The 13,258-nt window shown below is 39.0% G+C and overlaps 1 protein-coding gene across 4 annotated transcripts in view; it reads left to right on the plus strand.

Annotated features, from left to right (window-relative positions):
* The window catches only part of SLC25A26 (solute carrier family 25 member 26), a 165,233-nt gene that overhangs the window by 3,941 nt on the left and 148,034 nt on the right, over positions 1-13,258 (plus strand). For 2 of the 4 annotated variants that reach the window (XM_047778866.1, XM_047778859.1), the window contains exon 2: positions 12,641-12,797. The exons of the other annotated variants lie outside the window; for them this stretch is intronic. In XM_047778866.1, coding sequence (XP_047634822.1) covers positions 12,641-12,797 — 157 coding nt within the window. The remainder of the gene's footprint in view (positions 1-12,640; positions 12,798-13,258) is intronic. 4 annotated transcript variants of the gene reach the window in all.

Consider the following 13,258-nt stretch of genomic DNA (forward strand, 5'->3'; position numbering starts at 1 on the left):
GCACTGCAGCTTGTGGCAACACCAGATCATTAACACACCGAATGAGGCCGGGGACCAAACCTTCGTCTTCACGGATGCTAGTCGAGTTGTTAACCCACTGAGCCACAATGGGAACTCCAGCATTTATTTTCATTCTGCAGTTGTTTGAATCCAAGGATGCAGAATCTTGGGGTACAAAGGCCGGCATTATTTCATTCATAAAAAAAAAAAAAGTCTGGAGTTTCTGTCATGGCTCAGCAGTTAGCGAACCTGGCTAGCATCCATGAGGATGCGGGTTTGATCTCTGGCCTCTTGCTCAGTGGGTTGGGGATCTGGCGTTTCAGTGAGCTGTGGTGTGGGTCCCAGGTGCAGCTCAGATCCTGCGTTGCTGTGGCTGTGGTGTAGGCCAGCGGCTATAGTTCCAATTCGACCCATAGCCTGGGAAACTCCATGTTCCATGGATGTGGCCCTAAAAGACAAAAAAAAAAGTCTTTATTGAAATTCTACAAGATTATACAAAATGATTTTGATGGTAGCCTTTTTTCTTAAATGCAAAACAACAATACCACCAAAACAACCCCCTCCAAACCATTCTTTCCCCTTTATCTCTTTTCCTTCCTGCCTCTTTTCTCCCCTTCAGTACTTAACTATTTCATTGACCTTGTAATTCATCTGGCTTGTTACCTGAATGAAACCAAAAGCATCCTTGTCTCAGTTACTTCTTACCAGTCCTAGGTTATAAGTGAAAGAACTTTGGCAAATGTCAGTGTTTTGCAGTGTAAAGTACAGGCAGTCTTTGCGTGTGATGGGGTGCTGTAAAAATGAACATCCAGACTTCCTGTTGTGGCACAGTGGTTAACGAATCCAAATCTGACTAGGAACCATGAGGTTGCTGTTTCGATCCCTGACCTTGCTCAGTGGGTTAACGATCTGGCGTTGCCATGAGCTGTGGTGTAGGTTGCAGACACGGCTTGGATCCCGAGTTGCTGTGGCTCTGGCGTAGGCTGGCAGCTACAGCTTCAATTAGACCCCTAGCCTGGGAACCCCATATGCCGAGGGAGCGGCCCAAAGAAATAGCAAAAAGACCAAAAAAAAAAAAAAAAGAACATCCAAGTGGAAATCATGCAAAGTGGTCTTAGTAATTGGTAGGAAAGCTCTGTTACTTAATGACCTTTAAAAATTCTTATCAATGTTTTGGATTCTCTTACTGGTTCTTTTTTTTTTTTTTTCTTTTTTTAATGGCCACATCTGTGGCCTATAGAAATTCACGGACCAGGGATTGAGTCGGAGCTACAGCCGTGACTTACATGCTTACATGACACTTACGGGGGATTGAACCTTTGCCTCCGCAGCAGCAACCCAAGCTGCTGCATTCAGCGCCTCCGCAGCAGCAACCCAAGCTGCTGCATTCAGCTTCTAACTCACTGCATCATGCTGTGAAATCTCTTACTGTTGATTGTAAATGTATAGTGAAACAAATACAAATAATGAAACCAACATTTAGGACATTGTAACTTAAAACATTAAGATTGTATTTCTTTGTTAAAAAAAGAAGCAATTTGTAAGTCATGAAAATTAAGATACAGAACAAATGTCTTTTTAGTGCCTTGGCCAGGTGTCATACTGCTTTCTAAAGTTTGGGTCAGCTTCCAACGTGTTGTCCTGTGTGCCTTCAGTGTTGTGAAATACCTTTCAGAGTTCCTTTAATGTGGAGATTTTTGCAGCACAACCTCCTCTGGGACATCTTCATCCTGGTTGTCAGAGCCACTCTTCTTATGTACGGTGATAAGTTCACCTTCACTCATTTCCTCTGCTGCATAACTAGTTTCTCTTGAAGGATAGTAGCATCAATGTTCCCATGGCCAGCGAGTTCTTTTCTAAATCCTTTTCGAATTTCAGTGTTAACCACCTGTCATTTATTTGCTGCACTTTTCATCTTTGTTGGCCAGTTCCCTCTTTCAGAGATCCGTTTTTGTGAAATGTCACTGTGATCACTGTGATCGAACTGCAGTCTAAGGGGACTTGTGTTCCTTGTGGGTAACTGTGATTCATGCTTGTCTGTGCTCTGTAAAGCAGGGACTGCTTGCAGTGGTTGTTTATTGTCATTTGTGGTTGTTGTCTTACTTTAGTGAGAGGATTCTGAAAAAGCTTCTTTGTGATGCGCATGTTTTCTCACTGGACCTGCATTTCTGCTGAATGGGAGGGACTTGAGGGCACTGGCATGGATTATGTTGCCAGAGCTTCTTAGGTGGAGTGAGAAAACAGAAGAAAAGAATGATGTTTAAGCTCTGTTGCATTTTTTTCTGCCCCATGCTTTTACCTGCTGGAGGGCAGTCTCCTAGTCTCTTTTCTGGAGTCCAGGGAAGTTAGTATTTGATGATGAAGCATTTTTTCCAAATCTATAAGGGGTTGTGAATTGTGCTTCATCTGGGATCACAGTTGAGAGCTACTGCTGTGATGGAGACATTTCTTTTGCATTTCAAGTACCAGTAGATGGGACTACTTTTTTGCATTTTTCTTTCAGTATAAGAGGGAGTCCTGAGAACATTTTAGCAACTAATAATTTAGCTTTAAATGACTTGTTAATATGCTTTTGTTATCACTTCCAAACCAAATGCTGTGTGTTCAAATATAAGTTTTATTTTTATTAATTTTTTTTTGTTTTATTAACATATAGTTGGTTTACAATGTTGTGTCAATTTCTGCTCTACAGCAAAGTGACTGGTCATACGTATGTATATGCATTCTCTATCTCATATTCCTTTTTTTCTTTGACGGAAACTTTTTTTTGATTAAACCCTTTCTAAATTTTAAATGATTTTTATTGTTTTCCATTATAGCTGGTTTACAGTGTTCTGTCAGTTTTCTACTGTACAACAAAGTGACCCAGTCACACACACACACATATATATATATATATACATTATTTTTTTCTCACATTATCATGTTATGGCAGCTGCCCAGCAGCCCTGTGCTGCAGCGTATCAGCTCTGGCGACAGCCCTGTGGCTGTAGCATACCAGCTCCAGCAACTCTGTGGCTGCTGTGGATCAGCTCTTTTACCGGGAGAGAAACCAAGTGAGCACTCGGAGAGGTGGAGAACTCAGGTTTATTACGCCAGCGGGCTCAGAGGAGATCGCTCTCCAGAGTCTGAGCCGGAAGAAGGGTTTCCCAAGGCTTTTATGGGCTACGTCTTCCGGGTCCATGCTTGGCTAGTTGGACCGGAGTGACGTCAGGCAAGGTAGTAGATGCGGAAACAAATTTACAGAAGCAGATGCATGGGGGAGGACTGGTTGGGGCAGTTGGCTAGACTTTGCTTAGTCATCATGGCCGGGGTCTCTCCTTTCTACATTTTTATTGGGACATTTTCTCCTACAATCATGCTCCATCATAACTGACTAGATACAGTTCCCAGTGCTATACAGCAGTGTCTCATTGCTTATCCATTCCAAAAGCAATAGTTTGCATCTCTTAACCCTAGATTCCCAGCCCATCCCTCTCTCTCCCACCTCCTCCCCCGTGGCAACCACAAGTCTGTTTTCCAAGTCCATGAGTTTCTTTTCTGTGGAAAGGTTCATTTGTGCCCACATGAGGTCTTTTGCCTCATTTGCCAAGTCCATGATTTTCTTTTCTGTGGAAAGGTTCATTTGTTCATTTGGGCACAAATATGTGATATCATATGGTAGTTGTCTTTCCCTTTTTAACTTACTTCACTTAGTGTTAGAGCCTCTAGTTCCATCCATGTTGCTGCGAATGGCATTATTTTGTTCTTTTTTTTATGGCAGTGGTATTCCATTGTGTACAGATGGCACATCTTAATCCATTCATCTGTCGGTGGACATTTAGGTTGTTTCCATGTCTTGGCTATTGGGAATAGTGCTGCAGTGAACATGTGGGTGCATGTATCTTTTTCAAGGAAAGTTTTGTCTGGAATATGCCCAGGAGTGGAATTGCTGGGTCATATGGTAGTTCTATGTATAGTTTTCTGAGGTATCTCCATACTGTTTTCCATAGTGGTTGTAGCAATTTACATTCCTACCAACAGTGCAGGAGGGTTCCCTTTTCTCCACACCCCCTCTAGCAGTTGTTATTTGTGGACTTATGAATGATGGCCATTCTGACTGGTGTGAGGTGGTACCTCATAGTAGTTTTGATTTGCATTTCTCTGATAATCGGTGATGTTGAGCATTTTTTCCTGTGCTTATTGGTCATCTGTATACTTTCCTTGGAGAAATGTCTATTCAGGTTTTTTGCCCATTTTTCAATTGGGTTGTTTTTTTTTTAATGTTGAGTCTATAAATTTGTGTATTTTAGAGATGAAGCCATTGTGAGTTGCATCATTTGACACTATTTTCTCCCATTCTGTAAGTTGTCTTTTTGTTTTCTTTTTGGTTTCCTTTGCTGTGCAAAACCTTGTCAGTTTGATTAGGTCCCATTGTTACATTTTTGCTTTTATTTCTGATGCTTTGGGAGATTTACCTGAGAAAACATTTGTTAGGTTGATGTCAAGAGAATGTTTTGCCTGTGTTCTCTTCTAGGAGTTTGATGGTGTCTTGTCTTACATTTAAGTCTTTCAGCCATTTTGAGTTTATTTTTGTGCATGGTGTGAAGGTGTGTTCCAGTTTCATTAATTTATATGTCTGTCCAGTTTTCCCAGCATGACTTGCTGAAAAGACTCTCTTCCCCATTTTATATTCTTAGCTCCTTTGTCAAAGATTAATTGACTGTAGGCGTCTGGGTTTATTTCTGGGTTCTCTATTCTGTTCCATTGGTCTGTATTTCTGTTTTGGTACCAGCACCACACTGTCTTGATTACTGTGGCTTTGTAATATTGCCTGAAGTCTGCCAATTCTGGGTCTTTCATATAAGTTTTTGGATTGTTTGTTCTAGTTCTGTGAAAAATGTCTTGGGTAATTTGATAGGGCTTGCATTGAATCTGTAGATTGCTTTGGGTAGTATGGCCATTTTTACACTATTAATTTTTTTTAACCCAGGAGCATGGAATATCTTTCCATCTCTTTGAATCCTCTTTAATTTCTTGATTAATGTTTAATGGTTCTCAGCATGTAAGTCACCTCCTTGGACTAGGTTTATTCCCAGGTATTTAATTTTTGGGGGTGCGATTTTAAAAGGTATTGTATTTTTGTATTCCTTTTCTAATATTTCATTGTTAGTATACAGAAACATGACTGATTTCTGAATATTAATCTTGTATTCTGCTACTTTGCTGGATTTGTTGATCAGTTTGAGGAGTTTTTGGGTTGAGTCTGTAGGGTTTTCTGTATATAGTATCATGTCATCTGCATACAGTGACAATTTTACCTCTTCTCTTCCAGTTTGGATATCTTTTACTTCTTTTGTTTCTCTGATTTCTGTGGCTGGGTGATACAGAGTTTGAGTAACATTAACAAAATGCCAAATAGAGGGAAGATAAAAGTTGCACCCACAGTTTTTCCATGTCCACAAATCAAGCATCCTTTACCTGTTTAACAAGACTTAAGAGCCTTTGCTTTGGTACTTGGGAAGAGTGCCTCAAAGATATGGTCCTTGCCCTCAGGGGTGTGCACTCAAGTAGGAGCAAATATTTAACAAAAAATAAAACAAAAATTAACTATGTAATTGCAAATGGTGATTAAAAAGTAACCATTTACTGAGCCCTGCATCCTGTTTTTGCCCAGTTTTTTTCAGAGCAGAAATCATGGTTACAATTTCATCTTCTGCTTTTTTTTCCCCCTCCTATTCTATTTTAAAAAAATTAACCCATAAGTTCACATCCAACTGTTAGAAAGAAGTTTGAACAGTAGTATTTCTCAGGTTTTTGAGTTTGATGCTGAATCTTTCCTGCTACACATTGTGTGATTTGGCTTTCTGTTGAGTGAATTTGTGGGTGATTCTTGTTTAGGCAGCAGAATTTGTAGAGAGCTTTTAATTCATTATTGCTTAGCAAAGACTTGACTTTTTAGATTTTATTTTATTTTTTCTTAATAAGAAGCTTCTTGTTTATTTATTTATTTTCTTTTTAGGGCCACATCTGTGGCACATGGAAGTTCCCAGGCTAGGGGTTGAATCGGAGCTGAAACTGCTGGCCTACACCATGGCCACAGCAACACCAGATCCTGAGCTATGCCTGTGACCTGCACCACGGAAGGCTGGATCCTTAACCCACTGAGGAGGCCAGGGATCCAACCTGCATCCTCATGGACACTATTCATTGGGTTCTTAACCCACTGAGTACACAACAGGAACTCCATTTTTATGATTTTTAATATTGGCTTGTCAGAAACAGGCATCAGCAAACTTGAAGGATATTGATAGTAATAGAATACTAAAAATAATAACTCATTTATTGATAGTAATAGAATACTAAAAATAATAACTCATTTATTGATAGGGCAGGCTTTTTGCTAAGCATATAACAGGCTTATGTGATTGTATTTAGTTCTCATTTATTGTCCCTCAGTTCTCAAAAACTCTGTGACATATAGGCACTATTATTTTCCCTATTTCATGCATGAAGAAATGGGGGCTTACCTAGGGTAAATAGCTTTTTTGGGGAGACCAAGTTGAGATTGAAGCCAGGTCTGCATGTCTGATGTCAAAGCTGTAGTCTTACGCAACGTTTAATCTGGAAGAATATCTGGAGAAATGGAAATCAAATTCTGGAACCATTATTGCATTCCTGAGAATAGCCTCACTAAACAAAACTGATCCTACATGGTCTTTTCTGTCAGGAGGTGATGATAGGCAGAGAATTTCTGGAGAAATTACCCTGACTATACCACAGAGCTGTGAGTGGAGCTGTGGAATGCCAGGAAGTATAGCAGCAGACAGCACTGGCTTTCACTTGTCATAGTGTGCTCTAGCACACTGCAGCAGGGACAACCAAAGAGTGATTTGCTAGGTTTATTTTCTGAATGTTGGCTCTTTTCATAAAGTGTTCTCTCATCATTTCTTCACATTCCCATGTGATTCAAACCAATAACAAGTGCAGCAGCCCTGTTCCAACACAGGCACTGGGTTCGATACTTAGTAGGACCAAGTGACTATCCTGGCTTCTACTCTGAAAGATCTTAATGTGAGATGTTGTGGTATCAGAAGTGAAATGTGAACAATTGGGGGAGTGAAGAAAGTAGCCTTAAATTCTGACTGGGAGGATAGGTTGTTTGTAGACTTTTTGATGACGGCCATTATGACTGGTATAAGGTGATAACTCACTATTGTTTGGATTTGCATTTCTCTAGTAACTAGTGATGTTGAGCATCTTTTCATATGCTTTTTGGCCTTTTTTATGTCATCTTTAGAGAAATGGGTCTTTAGAGCTCCTGCCCATTTTTTGACAGTTTTTTTTTTTTTTTTTTTTCTATTTTGGAGATTAATCCCTTATGAGTTGCTCCATTTGCCAATATTTTCTCCTTTTCTCTGGGTTGACTTTTTGTTTTGTTTATGGTTTCCTTTGCTGTGCAAAAACTTGTAAGTTCAGTTAAGTCCCATTTGTTTATTTTTGTTTTTATTTTCATTACCCTAGGAAGTGGATCCAAAAAGATATTGCTGTGCTTTATGTCAAGGAGTGTTCTGCCTATATTTTCTTCTAAAATATAGTGTCCTGTCTTAGATTTAGGTCTTTAATTCATTTTGAGTTTACTTTTGTGTATGATGTTAGAGAATGTTATTTTATTTTATTTATTTTTTGATTGTGACCACGGTATGTGAAAGTTCCTGGGCCAGGGATTGAACCTGCACCACAGCAGTAACCAGAGCCATGGCGGTGACAACACTAAATCCTTAACCTGCTGAATCACCAGGCAACTCTGAAAATGTTCTAATTTTAAAATAAATTTTAAATTTTGTTTTTATTTGATCATTTATGGGGAAGGATATTTTCATAATTTTTTGGCTGTTTATTTTTTATTTTGAGAATTGGTTGGTCCTGTGTTTTTCAGTTTTGTTTTTGTTTTTTGTCTTGTTGCCATTTCTTGGTCCGCTCCCATGGCATATGGAGGATCCCAGGCTAGGGGTCCAATTGGAGCACTGTAGATGCCGGCCTACGCCAGAGCCACAGCAATGTGGGATCCGTGGGATCCGAGCCGTGTCTGCAACCCACACCACAGCTCACAGCAACACCGGATCCTTAACCCACTGAGCAAGGCCAGGGATCGAACCTGCAACCTCATGGTTCCTAGTCGGAATCGTTAACCACTGAGCCACGACGGGAACTCCAGTTTTTTTTTTTTTTTTTTTTTTTAGGAAGTTCCCAGGTGAGGGATTGAATTGGAGCTATAGCTGCTGGCCTATACCACAGCCATGGCAACGCCAGATCCGAGCCATGTCCTACACTGCAGCTCATGACAACGCTGGATCCTTAACCCACTGAGCAAGGCCAGGGATTGAACCCACACCCTCATGGATGCTAGTCGGATTCTTAACTGGATGAGCCGCAATAGGAATTCCTGTGTTTTGCAATATTTAAAACATTTGGTATGCCTTTCTTAGGCTGCTTTGTAGGACCTTCTAAAATATGATTAGTAACCCTTTGTTATAGTCATCAATTTATGTATTCTTCAAATAGTACTGTAGTTACCGTGTACTACTACGTACTGGTGCTGGGAACATATCAGTGAACAAAACAGGTACGGATCTTAGAGCCACATGGGACATACAGACTTTGAAGAAATGGTCAAATGCTCATTGACAGAATTAAAATTCTGATCAGTGTGTGGAGACATGAGGGTCTAAACCTAGACTGCTAGGGAGCATCTGTATACAGTGCTAGAAATGGGGAAGATCAGACGACTTGAAGGAAAGGAAAGATAAAGGTGGCAAGAAGGTACCCAGCAAAGGGCTAATGGTAGAGTTAAGGATGGAGAGGTAGATGGGGGGCTGGAACTTCTAGAGCCTTAAAGGCTCTGCTGTGGTTTTGCTTTTCATCCTAAGGGCTATGGGAATGTTCGCAGACTAGCAAGATGAAATTGAAATGTGTATTTTACCAAGTCAGCCCTGCCATTAGTGTAGAGGGACAAGGAACACTGCTGGGAAAATGAATCATGGATAGGGAAGAAGGCAGGTATCACACGAGGCAGAAGCTGCTCTGTATCAAGGTGGTTCGAGTCACTGGTGGCCACCTTGTTGTAGAGAAAACCCAGTAGGTCAGGGAGGAATGTTCCCTGAGAAGCCATGTTAATGTTCTGCCTGCATCTTCTTAGTTGTGGTTTAGGCCAGAGGCCTATGATGATTTTCTTAAACTAGACAGGTGGTTTGGTTTTGTCCTGTCGTTGAGCAGCAGTGACACTGCCCTGCCCCCTGCCCCCGCCCTGCTGCCCCACCTTTTTTGCTCTGTTTTGCAAGCCTTATTTGGAGAAATAAGGTTTGATAGCCTGTAATCTTATTTTTTTCACCTGCCATAGGAATTTCAGGGCACTAATTAGGCACTTGTCTATAGCCTGCCAGCACTTCTTATATTTTTAAATTAAGGTCAAAGCTTAGATTTTCTCTATGTGATGTTAAGGTTTCAATAAATTGTTATGCTGTGGTGAGGCTGCTTGTTATCTGGGTTATGTTCTCTTTCTTTGGATTTTGCCTTGTGCTTAGGGTTTTCAGTGTAAGTTAACATAAATACTGAAACTAATACTTTGCCTGATAACCTTTTTGGTAAAAGATCATAAGTACAACAAATCTCAGGCAAAAGAAAAAAAAAATTTTGGTAGCTTTCCTTCTAATTCACTTGATGCTGGCTTGATGTAAAATTATAAGCATTCCTTAAATTTTTGTCTAAATCCTAAATATGTTGATATGTAACTAAACATTGATGGGTTTTCTTACTCTTATTCCTGTTGACTTATTTTTCAGCCTCTTGAATTTAAATATTTGTGATAAAAAGTTTGAAATCCACAGAAGCAATTAGTAACTCGTGATTCACGATTTACTAGATAAGCAGATTGAATCTGGTCATTTTATTCTCAGACGATAAGAATTCTGATGAAAGAAGAGTTAGAGAATCAATGGATGCAAAGTAGCCAAATAGATTAAAAGAGTAATTAACTTATTGATTAAAATTTAGCAGTAGATAACAAGTATCTCTCTGAACCCTCTCCTAAGATTAAAGAGAAAATTAGAATGAAGTGCAGCAATTTTTTTCCCCCCTTTTTAGGGCGGAATCCATGGCATATGGAAGTTCCCAGACTAGGGGTTGATTCACAGCAACATGGGATCTGAGCTGCTTCTGCAACCTACACCACAGCTCAGGGCAATGCCAGATCCTTAACCCACAGAGCAATGCCAGGATCGAACATGAATCCTCACTACTGGTCGTGTTTGTTACCACCGAGCCACAATGGTAACTGAAGTGCAGCATATTTTTAAAGAAACCAGTCGTGTTAGACATTTTCACCAGGATTTTAGTTCACCTCATGTTTTGAGAAAATGAAGAGCCCAGCAAAATATTTTATTACAAACTGAATTTTATAAGACACTTAAGTGATAAGAATGTTGAAAAAGGTTGGTTTTTTTTTGACTTTGCTATGTTATGCGTGAACTTTGCCACTTAGGAAAAGACATCTTTATATCCAGAAAGAAATCCTGTGTTTGTCACTCTTTTATTTCTATTTGTTTCTCTTCTGACACATCTCTCTGTTCTTTTGGTGACAACTTTTTAGGTCATTTGCAGAGTGCACCTGCATGGCCTTTGGGGTTCTGTCATGCCTTTCCGGCTGATCATATAGTATTAATGTTTATGGTAATGTACTTTTCTAGTGTACAGTGATTTTTAATAATTGACCTATGCTGACTAATTGAAAAATAGACATTATTGCATTTCTCATCAGAGTCATTTTCGTTTTTTCCAATGAAATTTTGCAACGGTTTCATGGTTAGTAGTAAGTAGAGCAGAAAGTGTTTGTTAGGCACTAACCCTTGTCCATCTCAGCATTTTGTAAACCTAAAGGATAGAAACGGGCCATTTTGAATTCTTCCTGTATGTTTTAATAGTACCAATGCTTTTTCTCTGTTATGGAACTCATAGTTGTTAATGTCTGCTTTTATTTTTTGAATATATTCACATGGTTCAAAATCCAAGATAGGAAGAGTTAGCAATTCAGTTTAAAAATTGCTATGTAGGAACCATATTAAGAGTTGCCTCCGGGAGTTCCTGTTGTGACTCAGTGGTTAATGAATCGACTAGGAACCATGAGGTTTCAGGTTCGATCCCTGGCCTTGCTCAGTGGGTTAAGGATCTGGTGTTGTCGTGAGCTGTGGTGTAGGTCGCAGACTTGGCTCAGATCCCGCGTTGCTGTGGCTCTGGCGTAGGCCAGCAGCTACTGCTCCAATTCGACTCCTAGCCTGGGAACCTCCATGGGCCGAGGGAGCAGCGCAAGAAAAGACAAAAAGACAAAAGACCAAAAAAAAAAAAAAGAGTTGCCTCCATAATTCTTCTATCTGCTCACTGTGAAATGGTGTTGATTCATATCTTTGAATGGTGCCTTTAGATGTTGTGTATTGACCTTTCTTTGATACTGTCTCTGAATTCATATTTTTCTGAATTTCTTTTTGTTTAAAATATTCTACATATGCTTTCCTGTAATCATGAAGTGCTTAGTTTTTAATCAGTTTTTAAAGTGCAGCTTCTCTAAAGCAACGTGGCATCTCTTAGGAGATGACTGGTTTGGGCCAGGCTTTAATGTCCTCTTGAAATTCAGCTGTTTTTTTTTTTTTTTTCATTTGCTTAAATTAAAAATTATCAAGGAATCTTCAAATATACACAAAGTAGAGAGAATACTATAGGAATCCTTAGATAAGGGATTTTTTTCTTTCTTTCTTTTTTTTTTGTTTTTTTTTTTTAGGGCCACACTGGAGGCATATGGAAAGTTTCCAGGCTAGGGGTCGAATTGAAGCTGCAGCTGCTGGCCTACACTCCAGTTCATGGCAAGGCCAGATCCTTAACCCACTAAGCGAGGGCAGGGATCAAACCCACATCCTCATGGATCCTAGTTGGGTTTGTAACCTGCTAAGCCACAATGGAAACTCCAGATAAGTGATTCTTAAAATATGGATCTAGATTCATATGGAACATTAATTGTTTAGAATGGAAGTATAAAAAAAATAAGATTCACTACTTATTAGTTAAAAAGACAGAAATATAGCATTTGGTCTGATATGAAAAGATTGCTAAGGTAAGTTGTCAAATGTAAAAAACAGGGTGCAGCATACTGTGTTTTACTTTAAAAAAAAAGGTAAAATAAAATATTCACATTTGCTTGTATTTGCCTCAATTAACTTTGGAAGGATACGATGAGAAACCAATAAAAGTGGTTACCTGAGGTTTTAGGTACAGGGAAGGAGACTTTGAACTCTTCATCTTTCTGAGGTTGTTTATCTGCTTTTTTGAACCCTATGAAGTCACTAAAAATGACCTTAAAATTTATTTCAAAATAAATTTATTAAAAATCATTAAAAATTTGTTTAAAACAATGTGTAGTATAAAATTTACAATTTGAAAATATAGCACAATAATGGTTATTTTCCAGGACGATCTGTAGATTTCAGTAGGGCTTTTGTCTATATTGTAGTAGTCTATGGTATATTTTAAAACCATGCTTGAAAGAAATGAGAGGTTTTAGTTTATTGTAATCTTTTTTCTTTTTCTTCCTTTTTTTTTTTTCTAAATTTTAAAGGCTGGTGGGGTAGCAGGTGTCTCTGTGGACTTGATATTATTTCCTCTGGATACCATTAAAACCAGGCTGCAGAGTCCCCAAGGATTTAATAAGGCTGGTGGTTTTCGTGGAATATATGCTGGTGTTCCTTCTACTGCTATCGGATCCTTTCCTAATGGTAAAAATTATATTGATATTATTATCTCTGCTTTATATAAAGCCAAGATAATGGAGTTTATTTTCAGAATGATATGTGGTCTGACCCTATGTAGAATTTCATAATGTTTGATGTTGATTTTCTGGATTTGTTCTATTCATTAATCCATTATTTTTGACTGAGCTAGTGCTAGTCATCCTAGTGTATTTGTAAAAAAAAAAAAAAAAAAAAAAGGGCAATCTTTTTAAAGTGGTTCTCGTTAAAACTCCTGGTTAGAATCCTTAAAGTTTTACTCTAGCCTAGAACAGTTGTTCTCAACCTTGCCTGCACAGTGGAATCTCTTGGGAAGCTTTGCAAGATACTGATGTCTCACTGTAAATCAACTATATACTTCAGTAAAACTTGAAAAAATGAAAAAACAAAACCGAAACAAATCCAAAATACTGATCCCTATGTCTCCACCAGAAGTTTAATTGGTCTGG

The sequence above is a fragment of the Phacochoerus africanus genome, chromosome 1 (assembly GCF_016906955.1).
Source record: "Phacochoerus africanus isolate WHEZ1 chromosome 1, ROS_Pafr_v1, whole genome shotgun sequence".
Classification (NCBI taxonomy): Eukaryota; Metazoa; Chordata; class Mammalia; order Artiodactyla; family Suidae; genus Phacochoerus; species Phacochoerus africanus.